General features: G+C 50.8%; 7 protein-coding genes across 7 annotated transcripts; 3 read left to right on the forward strand and 4 right to left on the reverse strand.

Annotated features, from left to right (window-relative positions):
- Positions 1 to 929: 929 nt before the first annotated feature.
- On the forward strand, positions 930 to 1,634 carry N7477_009941 (uncharacterized protein; the record flags this gene model as incomplete). The annotated part of the gene is made up of 1 exon (XM_056971602.1): positions 930 to 1,634. The coding sequence occupies one exon, from the start codon at positions 930 to 932 to the stop codon at positions 1,632 to 1,634; it is 705 nt and encodes a 234-aa protein (XP_056818581.1).
- Positions 1,635 to 2,273: 639 nt separating this feature from the next.
- glnA (glutamate--ammonia ligase) lies at positions 2,274 to 3,741 on the reverse strand (the record flags this gene model as incomplete). Its single annotated transcript, XM_056971603.1, has 5 exons — positions 2,274 to 2,713; positions 2,775 to 3,279; positions 3,468 to 3,560; positions 3,645 to 3,680; positions 3,739 to 3,741. 5 exons carry the CDS (start codon positions 3,739 to 3,741, stop codon positions 2,274 to 2,276), a joined length of 1,077 nt encoding a protein of 358 aa, XP_056818582.1.
- Positions 3,742 to 7,569: 3,828 nt separating this feature from the next.
- N7477_009943 (RNA polymerase II mediator complex middle subunit MED1) lies at positions 7,570 to 9,876 on the reverse strand (the record flags this gene model as incomplete). Its single annotated transcript, XM_056971604.1, has 2 exons — positions 7,570 to 8,220; positions 8,269 to 9,876. 2 exons carry the CDS (start codon positions 9,874 to 9,876, stop codon positions 7,570 to 7,572), a joined length of 2,259 nt encoding a protein of 752 aa, XP_056818583.1.
- A 447-nt stretch (positions 9,877 to 10,323) lies between these two features.
- N7477_009944 (uncharacterized protein) lies at positions 10,324 to 11,195 on the forward strand (the record flags this gene model as incomplete). Its single annotated transcript, XM_056971605.1, has 6 exons — positions 10,324 to 10,386; positions 10,443 to 10,652; positions 10,712 to 10,851; positions 10,905 to 10,984; positions 11,040 to 11,070; positions 11,129 to 11,195. 6 exons carry the CDS (start codon positions 10,324 to 10,326, stop codon positions 11,193 to 11,195), a joined length of 591 nt encoding a protein of 196 aa, XP_056818584.1.
- Positions 11,196 to 11,331: 136 nt separating this feature from the next.
- N7477_009945 (SOS response-associated peptidase) lies at positions 11,332 to 12,598 on the reverse strand (the record flags this gene model as incomplete). The annotated part of the gene is made up of 3 exons (XM_056971606.1): positions 11,332 to 11,927; positions 11,978 to 12,521; positions 12,572 to 12,598. 3 exons carry the CDS (start codon positions 12,596 to 12,598, stop codon positions 11,332 to 11,334), a joined length of 1,167 nt encoding a protein of 388 aa, XP_056818585.1.
- A 249-nt stretch (positions 12,599 to 12,847) lies between these two features.
- N7477_009946 (TPR domain protein) lies at positions 12,848 to 14,293 on the forward strand (the record flags this gene model as incomplete). Its single annotated transcript, XM_056971607.1, has 1 exon — positions 12,848 to 14,293. One exon carries the CDS (start codon positions 12,848 to 12,850, stop codon positions 14,291 to 14,293), a length of 1,446 nt encoding a protein of 481 aa, XP_056818586.1.
- Positions 14,294 to 15,578: 1,285 nt separating this feature from the next.
- On the reverse strand, positions 15,579 to 16,981 carry cpcB (40S ribosomal protein RACK1; the record flags this gene model as incomplete). The annotated part of the gene is made up of 4 exons (XM_056971608.1): positions 15,579 to 16,004; positions 16,259 to 16,576; positions 16,714 to 16,840; positions 16,902 to 16,981. 4 exons carry the CDS (start codon positions 16,979 to 16,981, stop codon positions 15,579 to 15,581), a joined length of 951 nt encoding a protein of 316 aa, XP_056818587.1.
- Positions 16,982 to 17,476: the final 495 nt, after the last annotated feature.

Here is a 17,476-nt window from a genome sequence, read left to right on the forward strand (position 1 = left end):
ACGACCATCTCGGGCACTTCATTAAGCCAAGCTGGGGGAATCCACCCTATTCGTGTTCGCCGCCGATATAGGGAGCCGGTCTCAGAACCACATTTAGACCCTCTTCCTTAGCTGTCCCGAAGTGTTTTACGAGATGATGACTCGATGCTACAAGTCTTAGGCTGGACCGAGCAAGCCACAGACGCTGCCCACTCTAACTACTAGAGATTTTCCAATTTGAATTTGTAGCTTGATCGTTGTATTATCTCTAGTTCAGATAGCCCATCGACCTTTTGATCAAAAGTCAGTCAGAATAGCACCTGTTGATCTTGTCATCTAAGCAACAACAGCTCGATTTTCCTAGCGATTCAAGCCAACCCTCAAAGATATGATGTTACAGTATGAAGCTCATGTTGCTACCCCATTAAGTCGTGAGAAATCTGACCTGATGTGGCCTCCTTCAAGCAAGCCGCGTGGGATGGTAGGTCGATAGGTCGAAGGAAAGACGCTGTGCTGTTAATTTCAGTGAAATTGAGGAAATAAATTAGGAAGTCAATGGAGGCGCCGTCAATTTCACCGAGTCACTGCTGATCTTTCGATATTCTACGCATGAGGGATTGCGCAGCAGTTGAAACCAGGGACCTTTCCTAGACAGAAAAAAGGAAAAGCTGAGCCTTTCAATCGCGTATGAGTTCGCTGAGCTAACCCTCAGATTACCAGTCACTCTGTGGTCAAAGTGACAGATAATCTGTTTTCATCAGATCACATTTAGTTCAATGTCAGGCCCGCACTACCAAGATAGGCAGGCTGAACAGTACTAAACCGGGGAACTCGGAGATTCGGCAATACCCCTCTCGTCACAGGCATTTGAGCGGTGATATACTGCATCTTCAAATATGAATGATTCACCCTACAAAATCACCTCTCATCTCATCTCATCACTTCTCACCATGTCCCCTCCAACCCCCCAAATCACCATCATCGAACTGACCCCATATGAACTGTCCACGAAACAACTCAACTCCTCGCACCTCCAGAAATCCCTCGAAGCTCTCCACCACGACGGCATCGTCGTCCTCGCCAACGCCATTAACCCAACTCACCTGGACAAGCTCAACGCCCGTATGGTCCCCGAGGCCACGCGCCTCTACGCCCGCAGCGAAACACATCGAAACTTCGGCAACGACACAGGAAATATCCAACAAGAACCCGTCTGCGAGGCAGAATACATCTTCGAAGATGTAATCGCCAACCCATTCGCAACATCCGTGATAGAATGCATGCTGGGTCCGGACCCTGCTCTACGTTTCTATAGTGCGAATACGGCGTTCAAGGCGACAGGACGGCAGCCGGTGCATATTGATATTGATTTCGAGATGCCCAAGGTGCCGTTTGCCTTTTGCGTGAATGTCAATCTTGTCGAGACGAGTGAGGAGAATGGAGCGACCGAGGTGTGGTTGGGGACTCATCTTGAAACTGACCGGGACGTGGTTGATCGGGAGTCGGAGCATGGCGGAGTCAAAGAGGACTTGCTTGAACAGAGGAGGAGGACTTGTCCGGGCATTCAGCCTGGACTGCCCAAGGGGCGTTGGTTATTCGGGATCTCAGATTGTGGCATGCTGGGATGCCGAATAGGACGGATGAACCGAGGGTGATGCTTGTTTCCATTCAGTTTGCAAACTGGTATAGATCCAACCAAAAGTTGAGATTGCCACGCAGTATGCAAGGCAAGATTCATTGGGCCCGTGTGGTTCCTTGTGTTGAGTGGGTGGATGATGGGTTCGATTACTTGCAGGGAGCTCATGATCATGACTTTGCACCACTGCCATAAATTTATACTTCCCCATCTTTACATAGTTACGGATGGAATTACATAGGATTCATGGTTGCGACAGTGGGTGGGTGTGGTTGAAAACAGTTTTTCACCATTGTAGTGGTGTTCTCAAACGATGGTTGATGTTCCATCCATGTAATGATTCTATGCTATTGTACGTGTCACATAACCCGAGGGTTGGTTGTTGATTGGGTTCAGAAGAAACAAAACAAGAGAATCGGCGAGTGCAACGAGGGAGGGGGGGTAAGATGAACGCAGAGGCAGGCCCTGGCGCCTAGGAAAAAAGAAGATAGGATGAGGTTCAGAAGAAGGCGACGGCAGAGATGGAAAAAAAGGCACGGGTCAAAGAGAAAATCTATGAAGGCTCCCTCACGCAGTCAGGCCGCTCTCGTGGTCCAAACTCCCAGTTGATGCCGAGAGGGTATCGGAGCGCTAAGACCAAATGATTATGAATGTCCATTTAGAGGCCACCACACATAGTCTCGACGATGATACCAGTGATCTGGTAGGGATCAGCGTTCGAAGCGGGGCGGCGATCTTCGAAGTAACCCTTGCCGTCCTTAGCGACCTGGCGGGGGATACGGATGGAGCCACCACGGTCGGCGACACCATATGAGAACTTCTCGATGTTGCCGGTCTCGTGGCGACCGGTGAGACGCTCCTCGTTGCCCTCACCGTAGACGGCAATGTGCTCAACGTGGCGAGCCTCGAGCTTCTTCATGGCGGCCTCGATAGCCTTCATACCACCCTCAGCACGAGTAGCGGCAGTGGAGACGTTGGAGTGAAGACCGGCACCGTTCCACTCACCCTTGATGGGCTTGGGGTCGAAGGAGATGCGAACACCGAACTCCTCGGCGACACGGTGGAGGATGAAGCGGGACATCCAGAGGTGGTCACCCACTACAGTCCGGGTCAGATTTTCTCAAAGGTACATATCGGTCAGACGACACGGAAAACTTACTGTCAATACCGGGGCAGGGGCCGACCTGGTACTCCCACTGGGAGGGCATGACCTCAGCGTTGATACCGGAGATGGTGATGCCGGCGTACAAGCAGGCACGGTAGTGAGCCTCGACGATGTCACGGCAGTAGACCTTGCCGGTACCGACACCGCAGTAGTAGGGACCCTGGGAGCCGGGGAAACCACCACGGGGCCAGCCGTAGGGCCAGCCATCGGTGCCGAGGAGAGTGTACTCCTGCTCAAGACCGAACCAGAACTCCTCCTTGGCGTGGGTCTCCATCAGGCGGGCAGCCTCATGACGGTAGTTGAACTTGTTGGGGCTGCCATCGGAGTCCCAGGTCTCGCAAAGGACGAGGATGTTGTCACCCTGACGGAAAGGATCGGGGAAGATGGCACAGGGGCGGAGGTAGACATCGGAGTTGTCGCCGGGGGCCTGGCCGGTGGAGGAACCGTCGAAGTTCCACTCGGGGAGCTCGTCAACGGACTTGACAGGCTTAGACAGAGTCTATCGTAGGCGCATTAGCACAAAGATCATGACTGCCCCTCTATTGCTCACGTGACGCGGATGGGTGCAGTCGCGTGTTTAAAAATCCCCCTGCACAGGGCTTATCGAGAAGATAAGCCCCAATTCCATCCCACCAGAGTGTGGCGGTGGAATGCGCAGGATAGGCGAGTATGCGGGTGTGAGCTTACCTTGGTCTTGGAGCGAGTACCGCCGACGGCATCAATCCAGATGTACTCAGCCTGGACGTGACCACGCTGGTCCAGGGACATGTACTTCATGAGCTATCAACCCCATGCAAGTCAGTATGTTTCCTCTCTGGCTCAACGGCCATTGTGGAAATCCAAAGTGTCAAGAATCAAACGCACATTCTCCGTGTTGGAGATGACAGTTGAATCAGCAGCCTGGAGAGCTTGTTAGTGAGTGAGTCACTCGGGAAGAGTTTAACGGGGTGGGACGTACCATAATGAATGATTATGGGTGTATGTGTGTAGAGATGGGTTTTTGAGCTTGCAAGCAAGCAAGGAAGGTTATTAAAAGACAAAGAAGAACTGAATCCCGAAGGATAAGCAAAACACGAACGGATGGATGAAAAATCCAAAGAGAGGAAGAATGGAGTTTTTAGAAGGTGGGGGGGAAGGCAAGGAAGATAAAGATTTAAATTTAGTCACGCAGCGCGAAAAGTGCTATTTGGGCAAAAAAAACGAAAATCAGAAAATGACATGAAAGGGGAAGGCGTGGATCCGCAATGTGCCTAATCAGGCTAGTCGTTTTGGTATTACGGTATCTTTCCCCCCCCTCCCCACACAAACGCACACACATAAAAGTGCCTCATACTCTGGACATTCTCAAGCCCAAAAACGAGGTCGTTGGGGAAACAGAAAATCTCTCACTGGCGCATGACTTAACTCATTCCATGTGGACGTCTAAAATTTTCCTTCTCTTTGGGTTTCTTTTCTATATGGTTTTGTGCCAAATGGTGGGGATCCAGATCACGTCCCGGTCGTGCGGATATGGTATCCCCATCTGCCGAGTTTCCACGCCACCCTCAACTCTCCGTGTCATCATCGTCGCATCATACAGCCCGGTCGCCGCCGACATTGTTTGTAGAGTTAGCGATGATCAACCGCCGACATGGTCCTAGTCATTATTTTACTTTTCTTCCGAATTGCAATCTGTCCGTCTTCTGTGAAATTCGCGGGTGTCAAGACCCTGGATCTACCTCCGCATCCAGCACTTCTACGCCGTAATATCAATACGTGTAGACCGCCACCCAAGCCATCTTATGCCCACTCTCGCTTTTGAGAGGTGGTTTTGTTTCTCTTGTGATAACCAGATAAACCAGGTCCAATCAGCTATCGGGCCTTGTAATAGCCTCAATTAGTATGATCAATCGCTTCGCTCTCGTTGGGCCGATAACGCTATAGATGGGCTGCTATGGCCTTCATTTCATTCAAATCATGCGCTATCAATTCGTCGAAAGGCGCACCTGCCTCCCAGATCTGGAGGTCCTATCTGCCAGTGCCACCCCACTCATCATCCAGGTCCTTTGATCCAGAGCGGCAAAAGTCCGGGGGAGCGTTCTGACCCGATGTCAAGAACGTCTGGTCCGTCTGGTCCGAGGCAGGCAAATTGACCCCTGCATGGGCATGGCGATAAACCCAATGCTACCAAAGTCACCGATTGCTAACACGTAGAAATCTTGTTAGCAATCGACACTGGGATCTTCCGGTCAAGACGCATATCAGCTGCAAGGTTTAAAGTATAGACCGTGATTCTAGACTATAGAAAAAAGCAACATTCTAACCCCTCGAAAATTGTCGAGGCTCTCGCGTCTATCATAATTGTTGACATCCCCCTTAAGAGCTACATACTAGGTCGACTTAGACCACATGGACTGTGCGACGTGATCGAGAATTTCCTCCGCAATTCCAGTTCCCAAACTCCGTTATCAGTGCACTCGTGCGGCACTCTCGCCCGCGTGGCCAGTCCGGCGCACAGATACGACAGACCCTGTCTTGTCTTATCGGTATATTCCACTGTATCTAGTGTCTTCACTTATCTGAGCAAGCAGCGCGCGGCTCGAGGCTCGGAGACTCACCTGTACAGTGTACCTGCATTTCACTTTCGACATACAATGGAGCTTGAAAATCACGACACCGGTACCCCATACGTGACGGATACGGCGATCCGCAACCCCATTTCAAAATGGAGGGACCCAGCCACTCCGGGCCTCACAGCGATCAGGCTCAGTCGCCGGTGCAAGTGGAGCGTGGCAAAACGTTCTCGAAACTCGCGCCGACTCGCCAATCATACTCAGGTTGAGCCCACAAAACCGCCCCGACGTCGGCCGTGGGTTGCCATTCAGTACCGGGTGTGACGATTTCTTTCTCGGTTTACTTCCTTACTCGGCTAAGTAAAATAACCCGCATTGGGCAATTTTGGGACTCTGTCGGGTGAGAGCCGGAAAAGGCTGGGGGCAAAAATATTCGAGACAGGGATTCTCCAGAAACAAAAGGGCAAAGATGCAAAGTGGCGACTCAGATCTTCCCCCGTATTTTCTTCGGACAAATCGAAGAGCAGCAAAAAATCGGGGGTTTTAGGAACCGATAACCTAGTGGCTGAGGGGCTGAGACTTACGATCTTGTCAGCCCTGTCTACGAAACCTAAGAATAAAGCTTGCCAAGGGAAATAACTCCAGACTAGAAGTGAATTCTTTGGTTAAATTGAATCGAACAGGTAGAGGCGCAGTTCTCCTATCTAGTTTCTATTTCCATCGCGGATCGCGGATAATAATAGCCTAGTGAAACATCGAGGCGGTGTCTACGTTTCGGCCACCACCGAGTTGAGAATTCGGCGGTCACACAGAGCTGACGTTCCATGTGTTAAGTTTCTTCCTCAAGAAAAATAAAGTGTAAAATCAAAAATTAAAAAAAAGACTGACACAGGAACCGAACAGGAACAAACCAGGAGAGGGTGAATTGTAATTCCAGGCCCTAGCATCGATCGACGGTACCTGTATTGGCTTATCGGCTCCTTGTCATTGGCTTGACACACTGCGCTGACTGTGGCCCGATTGACTAAGGCCTCGGTGCGTCGCCCGTGCTATACTTCACAGTAGACCTTCAACAAGTTACTTTGGTTATGATGCCCGAGTAGGCAACTATGAACGTGACTGATTCGACTGGCTTGCTTGGCTCCAAAATAAATCGACACTTATTGATCCCCCAAAAAGCGTCACCAAAGTGTGGGCAAAAGGAGCAAGCTCCGCGGCAGGTTTTCACTGATAACCAGCTATGTCATGGCGTCATCTGGAAATTATCGTTAAAGCCTCAACTGGTGGAGTCGTCTCGGCGACTGGCCCTAAAAGCGCCCCCCTAGTCCAAAGTACGCTGCATGATGTTTCGACTTAGTCCCGCCTCGAGTGTTCCAGAGACTGGCTGGCCATGTGAATGCCTCTCACGTTCCTTTTTGGCGCGCTTTGGGCGCGTACAGTGGATATTGAGCGATTTGTACCTCATATCCACCAGGTTTTTGATGTACTGGTGTATCTGGTGAGGGACTATCCTGCAAGAGGACGACTTGACGACGCAGGACCAGTGAAGCCCTCCACCACCAAACGCCTGGCTTTAACTGATTCTCTCCTGACCTGGCGATGATGCGCCGCAATGTCCTCGCGGGGAGCGTGGCAATCATGTGACGAAACCTGGCCCTGACGTAGTTGTTCATCGACTGTGTTTCGCATTGGTGAGTATTTATTTACAAGTCAGAACAATGAACTGTAATGGCAGACAAAAGGCCGGACCCTGGAAACTATCGCGGTGGCCCAAGATAAGGTCACAAGATGTATGCTTGGCCAGGGCATGTTTCTAGAATAATTGTGTCTCGTATTGCTCGAAAAATCTCGGTCTTGTAATGCATCAGCTGCAAGCAGTATTACGAGGAATCTTGAGATAATGCAACTGCGACAGGGCCGTCAGATGTGCATGCGCAGTAAAAACTCAATGATTGGCCACTCGCAAATTTTTCAAATAGACCGACCAAGGATCTAGCTGCTTCGTCTATTGCGTGTATTGGACACGCTATGGCAGTGGTGCAAAACACAGACTCTGCAACGAGGCTGCAATCGGAGGGCAGTCGGTCATTGAACCAACCCTCGACTATCGAGGTGAACTCTGGCCTTGATGTTACAGCGCATCTGTGTGCTGCGGATCAGGGGTAATGCCCGAGACCCAGGTCTAGACACACTCTGGCTATTCGGAATCTCCGGCCTTACATCTCGCGCATCACGCCTCACCCGCTGCCGGCCCGCTGCCGCAGCCAGCGCAGGACCCACTCGACTAAGATGCCCAGGTCTTGCGAGATCTCCAGAACTCTGGCGATCTTTTTGTGGATCTCCTGCAGCGATTCCTCCGGGCTTTCCGTCCCTTGCATCTCGGCATCGCCACCGTCCTGATGATTGTCGGCGCCGAGTCCAGAGGAGTCCACTACCGAAATACGTCCATTGAGGCCGACTTCGATGCAAATTGCAAGTTGTACGGGCTCAAGCACACAGCCTCCGGCGCTCTGACCAGGATCTGTGATCAATAGTATGAGGGCTGGGGCCTGCCCGAGTTGTGTTCGCAGTGTCACGTCCACCTTGACGTCGTCATTGAAAATATGACTTGGACTCCTACTAGAGTTCCTGAATGACCAGGCCGTGGATGTGGCTTCGCTTTGATTCGAGGAGCCATCACCGAACAGATTGTTCAACATTTCCTCGTTTGGATCATCATTGGTCCATATGATGGTGCCCTCTTTGCCAGTAACGAACACTGGTTCTTGAACGGCAGTAACTTGGGGTTTTGATGTGGTTTTCGTTTCTGAAAGCCGGGTTTGATCTTTGGCAGAAGGATGGAAGACTTTTCTGATCAAACTCGCAAGTAAAGCATATTGACGAAACATCTAGAAACATTAGTGTTCAGGTACTCGACTGCCGAGAGAAATACATACTGGAAGAATATCAGCAAGCTGACGAGGATGTGAAATGGGTAGTTCGCGAATTGTACGACCTGCAACAGACTCAAATGCTTGGAATGTATAGCTGTGTTGCTTCGTACACGGTTCACCGGTCGAATCAAATGCCTGCACTGACATCCGGCGCTTTTTGCGAGAGAAATGTGGTGAAGTGTCCGTTGATTGCGGCGTCCCATTCGATACCAACAAGCCGTCGTATGTGACCATTTTAAAGTCTTGCGGTAGCTGCATTCCAAGGTGTCTATAGATCTCGGATGCTGCAGGAATTGGCATGTCGAGAGCCGGCTCTAACCTCGCGACGAATCGACGGTTAGGAAGAGTGGACTCAAGCATGCTAGAGTCCAGGACCATGGGGTCAGGATGATCACCATGCGACAAGCGCATGGTTTGGGGAGGATCGAGCCAGTTCACAGATCCTGTAGTGTGAGGTGAAACTTCTTCGGCGGTCTTCTCGCCAGTCGTCAAAACTTCACTGCCGACCCATTCCTTCGAGATGCGGAGAGACGGGTACCCTTCCTCACATTCAAGCAGGATAGCCCACGTCCTCTCCTGATCATGCATTTCTTCGTCCGCTTGGTCTTGCGTTTGATCAATTGCCAATGCGTCGAGGTTCTTCCTCTTCTTTGTATCAAGAATTTTAGCTTGTTCGACCCAGTACTCTAAACCAAGTCCGATGCGCGAGCCCTTGTGCATGCTCGGACGACCTATTGTTCCTGTGCAAAGATGTTCATAGTCCCCACTGTACTTTCCGTGCTTCGCCTCTTCTACCCAGATCCGCTTGAGATTCTCCTGAAGACCCTCCAAAGCTTCAAAACAATTCACCTCCTGGCTCAATTTATCAAGTTTTGCTAACCATTGCAAATTCTCGTAGAAGCCTTGGAGTGACTTCCACCTCCCGGTCTCGCCATCTTGCGGAGACTGGACAAGATTGCGTTTGAGAACAGTGGTGGCTTCCTCTCGTAGCTCGCCTTCTTCGTGTTCCGGTGTGGCGTAACGCAAGCGGACATCCTTCACGATATCAGCCTCATTCGGGTAGAAGTCAATCTCCAGGTCGACAAAGTTTCCAGCGATATTGAGATTGTCGAATGTCCAGATAGATTCGAAACCTTCAATTTTACCCAGTCGCTCAATACCCTCACGAGATATACCTCGACCGGCCACGGCAGCACGAAGACTTTGAACCACTTCCTCAATTCGGTGTCTCATTTCCTCGTCACTATCTCTCGCGACGCCTAGCTTGATGCCTTGCATTCCTAGGGTTTGGATATCATTTTCGCTCATTCCGGAGCCAACAAGACCGTCGTGGACAGCAGGTGAGGGACTGATACCTGCATAACCACTAAGCGCGAGTAGCGCTGATGGGGAGCTGAAATTGACCGGATCATCGACCGCGCTTGAAACGGCAAGAGGAGTGGAATAATGATGAGAGGCGCTCAGCTGGTGAGAATGGCCAGGTCCCGCGCCTGTTGGAGTTCTTGTCGAAGGGGACTTATGAGCCATGGAGCGGGAGAGAGCCGCGGAGGACGGGTGCGGAGAGGAAAGGTGGGTTGGCGTGGCGCCTGGTTTGGCCGATGGAGTTGCCATAATGATAGAAGTCTGCTGGCCAAATTCAGGTAAGGTATGAGGTTGTAATCGCAGTCTGTTAACGGTTTTCAGGACACAGGGTAGAAGTCGCAGTTGTGCTTTGTCAATGCGCAATCCGATCACGATGTGCAAGTGGTGCCTTCGATGGGAGGCAGGGAGGAAGATTTCGGTCGATGGCCCATTAGACGCTGAATATCATAATACAGCCCCTTCCCTCAACTTGGCCAGGACCAACACCGCAATTGACAGACGCAAAGCTCGCGACTGATGTCCTTCAATAACAAAAGCCATGAAAGCGGATGAGGGCCCAGAGCTTTCACCGCCTATCGGACCGCCCGCTTCAGGACATCCAAATGACGATTGGATCTTCGTATTGCTGCATACTTTCAGATCTCGACCGCATCAGCTCTTGGGATGTTCGCTTCAAGAGTAATTGGCCGGCAGGCCATGCGCCTACCTATGTGGAATCAGGTGCGCTCTGTATCTACATTGGAGGGGAACCCTCACATTGTACGGCTCTTCCCCGGATTCAGTCAGCGCTTGTTTATATACTGATCCAATCGCAGTTTGTGTTCCCCAATGCTGGCCCAGGCGACTCTCATATCCTCTCGCTCCTACCATCCGAACCTGTCAATGCAGATCTTGCCATAGGAGTAACTTCTAAACTGCCACCTACCCCAGATTCAGTCAGAGAGAACCCCAAGTTCCTCACCATCCTCCAGGAAGTCTGTTCGAAGCACGCGCACGAGGACCCCGATGCCCAGTCTCAAGCACAGGTCATGGCCTCAACTTCCGGGGCGAACCTATACACAGGGGTGTGCTGTTGACTGGCCAGCGTGCGAAGAGACGGCGCGCTGAGGTAGGCGACTCAGCCGGCGGTGCCAGTGGCCAGGGTGGTGCGGGATCCGCTGGTCGTGGTGGCTGGATTCATATTTCAGACAATAGGCGGCCACCTGAGTATGGAAGGATTGCTTGGTGAGACTGCCACTGGTAGGAAAGTGTACGTTTGAGTGCTAACAACGTCCCAGGCCAGAGGACATTTTTGGAAGTCTTGAAGTCGATGGCCACGGTCAATTCGTTGGTGAAAATGGGAACTATCAGTCCAGTGGTAATAGACAATTGATTTTTCTTGTTTTTCTTCGCGTGAAACTGACTTTCCACAGGTACTTACAGACTCGTGACTCGGGAGGGAATGTAAGTTACCTTCGATGATGAAGCACTTGATAGTGGACTATACTGATTTTCGAAACAGCTTGGGACTGAGTCCCTTCCTCAAAGAAAAGCTTGTGCAAAGGTTGCGAGAACTTGAGAAACAGTAAAGCTCGTCGTGTATACCAATATGAAGCCAGGACATCTTGTAAACTATTCCAGATCAAAAAGAAACGATGGCTTGGACCCCTTGTGTAGAATTTGCCTCTGAAACAAGAATCATCGCTTCGTATCGTTCATTCATCTTCATTTTCTGAAAAAGTTCGTGATTCGCTGTGAGCCATCTGTTGGCTTGACCTCGCTGGTTTTTTTCCTCGGCACGTTTTGAGTGGCACTTCGCATCTTCGATTTTTGCGGCGAAGGAGACCTCGAGGTTTGTTGGGACTTTGCTTTCTTGCTTTCTCCCATGTGGCTCGGCGTATCTGGAGTATGCTCTCTCTTGACGCCTTGAGTAGTGGATTCTTTCTCTTCGCCATTGGTCACGGGTTCCTCCTGGGAAGCAGGCTCCTTCAGAGAAACATCGTCTTTCTTTTTCGCATTGGCGAAAAAGTTTGCAATATTGTTCTTGTTTTCTTTGCTGTTGACAGGCACGATGAAGTCAGGAGAATTATTTCCGACTTTACCGACCTCCTTCGAGACCGGATAGCACTCCAGCTCCCCATCGTACGGCTTCAAAATAGATTGTAGATCATCTGACCATGTCGTTCTATTTGGATCAAGCCATTTGCTTATTGCTTCAGTGCCAGGATCTAAAATGACGGGCATCCGGTCATGTAAAAAGTTCAAGTAGGAATTGGAGGATGTCGTGATGACGGTGTAGGTGTAGAGCTTGTCCTCGGAGCCTGAATGGTCAGTCAGCTTCAACTTCATAGAGTTATGTGAGCTCACCCACCCTCGTATGATACACAGTCCCACAGCCCAGCAAAACACATCAAATCACCGTCTTTGCGCCGCACGAAGTGCGGAATCCTCTCCTTGCCTCCCGGGCCTTTCTTCAGCCATTCGTAGAAACCCTGGCAGACCACAATACATCGCTTGCGACGTTTCATAGTTGTCCACATGCCACGATCTTCAATGAGGGAATCATCGCGACAATTAATCGTACGCATCATGGAGCCGTAGTCCGGCTGACGCTTGGTCCAGAAAGGAATGAGGCCCCATTTCATACTTTGAATCTTGAATCTGGGGTTGGTCTTATTCACTACCTGCTCCATCGTCTTGTCATTCTCGTCATTGGATTCAATGCGTTCTGAACCTTGCTCCACGTCCGCAGCTTCTCCAGGGCCGGAATGGTGCTTCTCAGGAACATCTGCACGGTAAACGGCTCCGAAGTTACCGGGGGCAAAGTTGTAGGTCTCCCGTACTTCATCATCGTCAGGCGCTTCATCCACTTGCATCCCTCTCTCCTGCAGACGCTGTCGAATATACGCCAAGCGCTGTTGCCCAGGTCAGTATATACCTCAGTGAGGTCAAGAATATGACTTACCACGCCTAAAGCATAACGTCCACACATGTCGAATGGACTGGCAGCTCTTATGAAACTCTGGTGAATCTCATGCTCAAAGTGCAAATAAGATGTGTTCTATGGCAACCTGATGACGGGCAACGTCATATGGCGGAGAGAAGCTTGGGCCAAGAGAAAATCAGCCGCGGGAGTTCCGTCTTAACTCTCAAACTTATCTTCCGCAACCATTGAACCCCTAGAACCCTGGGGGAATTTTGAAGCCTCGTATCAGTGTCGACTGAGACAATCCATAGCGAAATGTTCCGCACAGCATCGCGGCGCATCAGCTCCGCCCCGAGACTCCTACCAGCACAACGCCAACCCACTATCCGGTCAATATGCAACCAGAACACTCGGCCAGGATCACAACCAAGATATAAAAATGTCAAATCGCTGGCAAACTCCTCCTTCCCTCGTTCCCGCTATCTCACCTACGCGCAGCGCTTACGCATGAACTACCGCGAAGCGTCCAAGGGCATTTTCCGTAAGAACCCTGTCATGCTACCACTAGCCATTATATCCGTGATCGGTGGCCTGTGCCTATTCACCTACATCTCCTACGTGGAACTTACCCAAGTCGCACCACAATACCACAATTTCCCACAACCAGTCGCCGAATCGCTTCGTTCCGCGGTCTACTACACCGAGATCGACCTGAACCCGATCAAGGCGCTGAATTCTTATAAGGAGGCTCTGCGGAGAGCACTTGATCTGGGTATGCACCCCTTCTCAGACGAGGTCATGGGTATCAAGCTGCAAGTGGCTCTGATGTTGGAGAAAGCGGGCTTGGTCAAGGCATCTGTCGAGGTGTTGGAGCGGACGAGGACCGAGACGATGAAGTGGATTGAGGAAGGACGGGCGGCGGAGACTCCTGCCGGCAAGGAGGATGCGAAGTTGTCTGCATCGGCGAAGGCTACTCCGGACAATGTCCAGATCAAAGATGGGGCCATCCAGGAAGCAGAGGAGGAATTAAAGAAGATGCAGGCATTCGAGGCCCGTCAGCGCGATAAAGCACTCAAGAAGGTCGTCGGCATGGAGATGAAGCTGGCGGAACTGTACTCCAGTGATCATATCCAGGAGGACAAGAAGGCCGAGGCTGCGCAGGTCGCTGCCGTTGAGCTGTGTTTGAAGGAAATGCACCGTCGTCAGAAGCTTGGTCTTCCTGTTGGTGGAGGCTCTGGTGACGCAAACAGTGACGCCTGGTTGAACATGACTGAGATCGCTACGGCGCTGGCAGAGCTTGCATCCACCTACACGGCCAAAGATCGACACGAGCTTGCCATGCCATTGTATCTGCGCGCACTGGAATTGCTTCGAGTGGCGGAGGGTGACTCGCCGTCTTGCAAGCAAGTGACCCTTTTGAATGATGTCGCCAGCGCTATGGCTGGCCAGGTGCAGCTACCTGCTTCCCGTCGCGCCGAAAAGCAGGCCATTTCTCGGGAGCAGACTATCGAGGCTGCGCGTCAATGGGCTCAGAAGTCTCTTGATGTTGCGGCACGCATTCAACCCCCGGTACGTGATGAAGAGTGCGATATTACCTGTGTCGTGGCCACATACAATCTAGGCGAGCTTGCAGAGCTGCAGAACAAGCCCGATGTGGCTAAGCAACGGTATATCGAGGCCAAGTCGCTGGCCAGTGGATTGGGATATGAAGATGGAGTTGCCATGGCAGATGCAGCTTTGAAGAGATTCAGCAAGAAATAGGCAAGCAACCTGTGGAGGCATGTAAGCTGTGCGCTTGATGTATATTATGACCTTGTAAAAGACAACTCCTAGACTTGAAACGAAGTTGTGTCTTTATTCGATATTTCTGTAACCAAGAGACTTGTGACTGTTCTCAACTGACAGCTCTCAAGATGTAAATAAGCAGACATAAGTACTACCCAAAACAGAAAGCTTACTGCCTTAACAAAGACATAAACCACTACCCAAAATACACAGAGGGTACAGATCATATTAGGAACCTGAGAGCTGGGAACTCATTCATATTGAGCAAAAGCTGCCTTGAATTATCCATCTTGGGAAGTTCTCTCTTTTTGACCCTCTTCAAATACGAAGAAGTAAGAGATCTTGGCGGAGCACCCTAAGCCTGGATATAAGGAGTGAGAATTTACCACGCTCAAATTGTATATCCAGGCATTGCAGGGGCAAAAGTAGCACCTGAGAGAGATCCATGATGGTACCAACCATAGTATGCCGCATGACGCCGCTTGAATGAAGAGGATGACAATATATGTTGTTGCTGGTTAATTACGAGCATATTTCTTACTGCAAACGATGTGAATAAATTTGATCATGTCGATGAGCTTGAGCCAAGTTTGAATGGTGAAAAAGTCACATCGGAGGCGCATATGAAATGGACACTTGATTTATTCCATCTCAGGCCCTTTCGCTCATGCTCACTGTTATCGAATTAGGTGGAAGCCTCACGACAATATAATTACATTCTGCGCGGCTTGATCATCAGAATATTGCCTCGAATGCACATGTAAAACTGGAAACCGTAGAACTTCCATCAATGGAAGATTGAGCAAAGCCTTGAAAGAGGTCCAGCGTTGAAGAGAAGTCTAGACCGAGCAGGTGCACGAGTATTCAAGCTGTCCAGATCATGAATATGAATATATTGCACCAGGTCTACGAAGGTCTAAGGTCTTCGATCCAGATTCACTACATTTACAGATTCACATCTACGCAAAAAAGCCGAATGAAGAAAAATAGGAAACATTTTGATGCCTCATGGTATTAGAACATCACATGCCTTCACAAGATTCCAGACATTCGATTTTAATGTTGAATCAAGTAAGCTAGGCATGTCAGAAAACCTCTAGGCCGGGCCTCATTCCCGGCAGAGAGTGCTTCATTGCTCGTGGCTCATACATTCCAAACCAATGCCCGTCTTGTTCTGGTTTTGAACTTTTTTTTGATTCCCTTGGCGATAGATCAAAAACAGGCCTTGCTCCTTCACCCGCGACATACATCGTCAACTCATCTATGCCCGCGACATGACACCCCAGGCACGGATCTTGTTGTCGGTGTAACCGGCGAACAGGGTCTGGCCATCGGCGGACCAGGCGAGTGAGATACACTCGGGGTCACGGCTCTTCTTGCCCTTCTCGACGTACTCAGGCTTGAGCTCATCAACCTTGCTCTTCTTCTCGAGGTCGAAGATGGTGATGGAGCTGCTGGTGGCAGCGCACAGCCAGTAGCGGTTGGGAGAGAAGACGAGAGCGTGGATCTCATCACCGGCGTGGAGGGAGTAGAGGTGCTTGGACTCGTTCAGGTCCCACAGCATGGTGGTACCGTCCTTGCCACCGGAAGCGCAGAGGGATCCGTCGGGGGAGATGGTGACGGTGTTGATGTAGCCAGTGTGACCGATGTGGTCGGTCTGCAGGCGGCAGGAAGCGAGCTCCCAGACCTAAATGGAGGCTCACGTGTTAGCGACAGATTCATCAACGTAAAAACGAATCCAGAAGAAAAAGGGGTTTCTGCGTCCTCCTCAATTCAACAAAAGTTGAATTGTTTTTTAACATCAGGCATTGGGTGAATGGTTGTCTCATAGCCGGTAAGGGCTCTGAAGTAGCAAATACGTTTATATGCAAACATCATTTGAAAAACAAGGATACAAGTCTGGATGACTCGTTGCGAAGGAAATCGAGAGTGATAGCGTACCTTGACGAGCTTGTCCCAGCCGGCGGAGACAATGACGGGGTTCTGGGGGTTGGGGCTGAAGCGAACGCAGGAGACCCACTCGGTGTGGCCCTTGTCGGTGATGGTGAACTTGCAGTCACCGAGGGTGTTCCACAGCTTGATGGTGCGGTCACGGGAACCGGAGACGATCTGACGGTTGTCGGCGGAGAAGGAGACGGACAGAACATCGTTGGTGTGGCCGACGAAAGTGCGGGTGGTGTTACCGGTGGACAGCTCCCAGAGACGGAGCGACTTGTCCCAGGAGGAGGACAGAGCGTAGGCACCGTCGGAGGAGATCACCTATTCGCAAGAAAAAGACCAATGGTCAGCCAGACAGTCCAATTGACCCGGTAGATCGATCCGATTCCATTGTGTCCACGTCCAATGAATCCTTTTCACACTGTTTCCGATCGAGACGGGAGGGGCATATGACATACACAGTCAGAGACGATGTGGGAGTGGCCCTCCAGGCTGCGCTTGGGGTAACCGTAAGCCTGCTCATCACGGGTGAGGTTCCAGATGATCAGGGTCTTGTCGCGGGAACCGGACAGCAGCATGTTGGGGCTAAATGTCGAATTCAAGTCAGAAGAACATTCGAGGCGAAAATTCAAGGCGAGTCTCTTACTTCTCCAGAGAAGTGGCAAGGGAGGTAACCCAGCCATTGTGGCCCTCGAGGGTGCCGCGAAGAACCAGCTGCTCAGCCATGATGGGAATGAGACGATGGAAGGGAAGGATGGGCGGAGTAGGTCGTTGACGCTGAGGAGATAAAATCGCAGAGGAAGGATACGCTGCGTGCCCGCCCAAGCCCTAACCCGGTTGGCCAGCGCCTTGTGTGGTTCCGCCGTGCCCTAAACTAAGCGAAGATCACGTGCTTGACATCGGGTTTTGGGTTCTCATGCGATTCGATTGGATTGCGATTGTTGATTCGCTATGGACACTGGTTCGTTGATTCCTGGCTCTAGGTTGATCCTGCCAAGTCTGACCTTGTTACACATGGAATAGAACCAGCGCTGTCCCCGATGCATGATCACATGACCGAACAATCTACTGCATAGCCCAAAGGGGAACATAACGTGCATTGACGATAGAACTTGCTGATATAGCTATGCGAGGTTATCGATCTAGTGACTAATCACCCATTTCTGTACAAGAATCATGAAAGGTCTATGGACGAAATTATGTATTCAGTCCTTTCGCGTA

The sequence above is a fragment of the Penicillium maclennaniae genome (assembly GCF_028827695.1).
Source record: "Penicillium maclennaniae strain IBT 15551 chromosome Unknown utg000008l:1.0-3552695.0:1.0-3555053.0, whole genome shotgun sequence".
NCBI lineage: Eukaryota > Fungi > Ascomycota > Eurotiomycetes > Eurotiales > Aspergillaceae > Penicillium > Penicillium maclennaniae.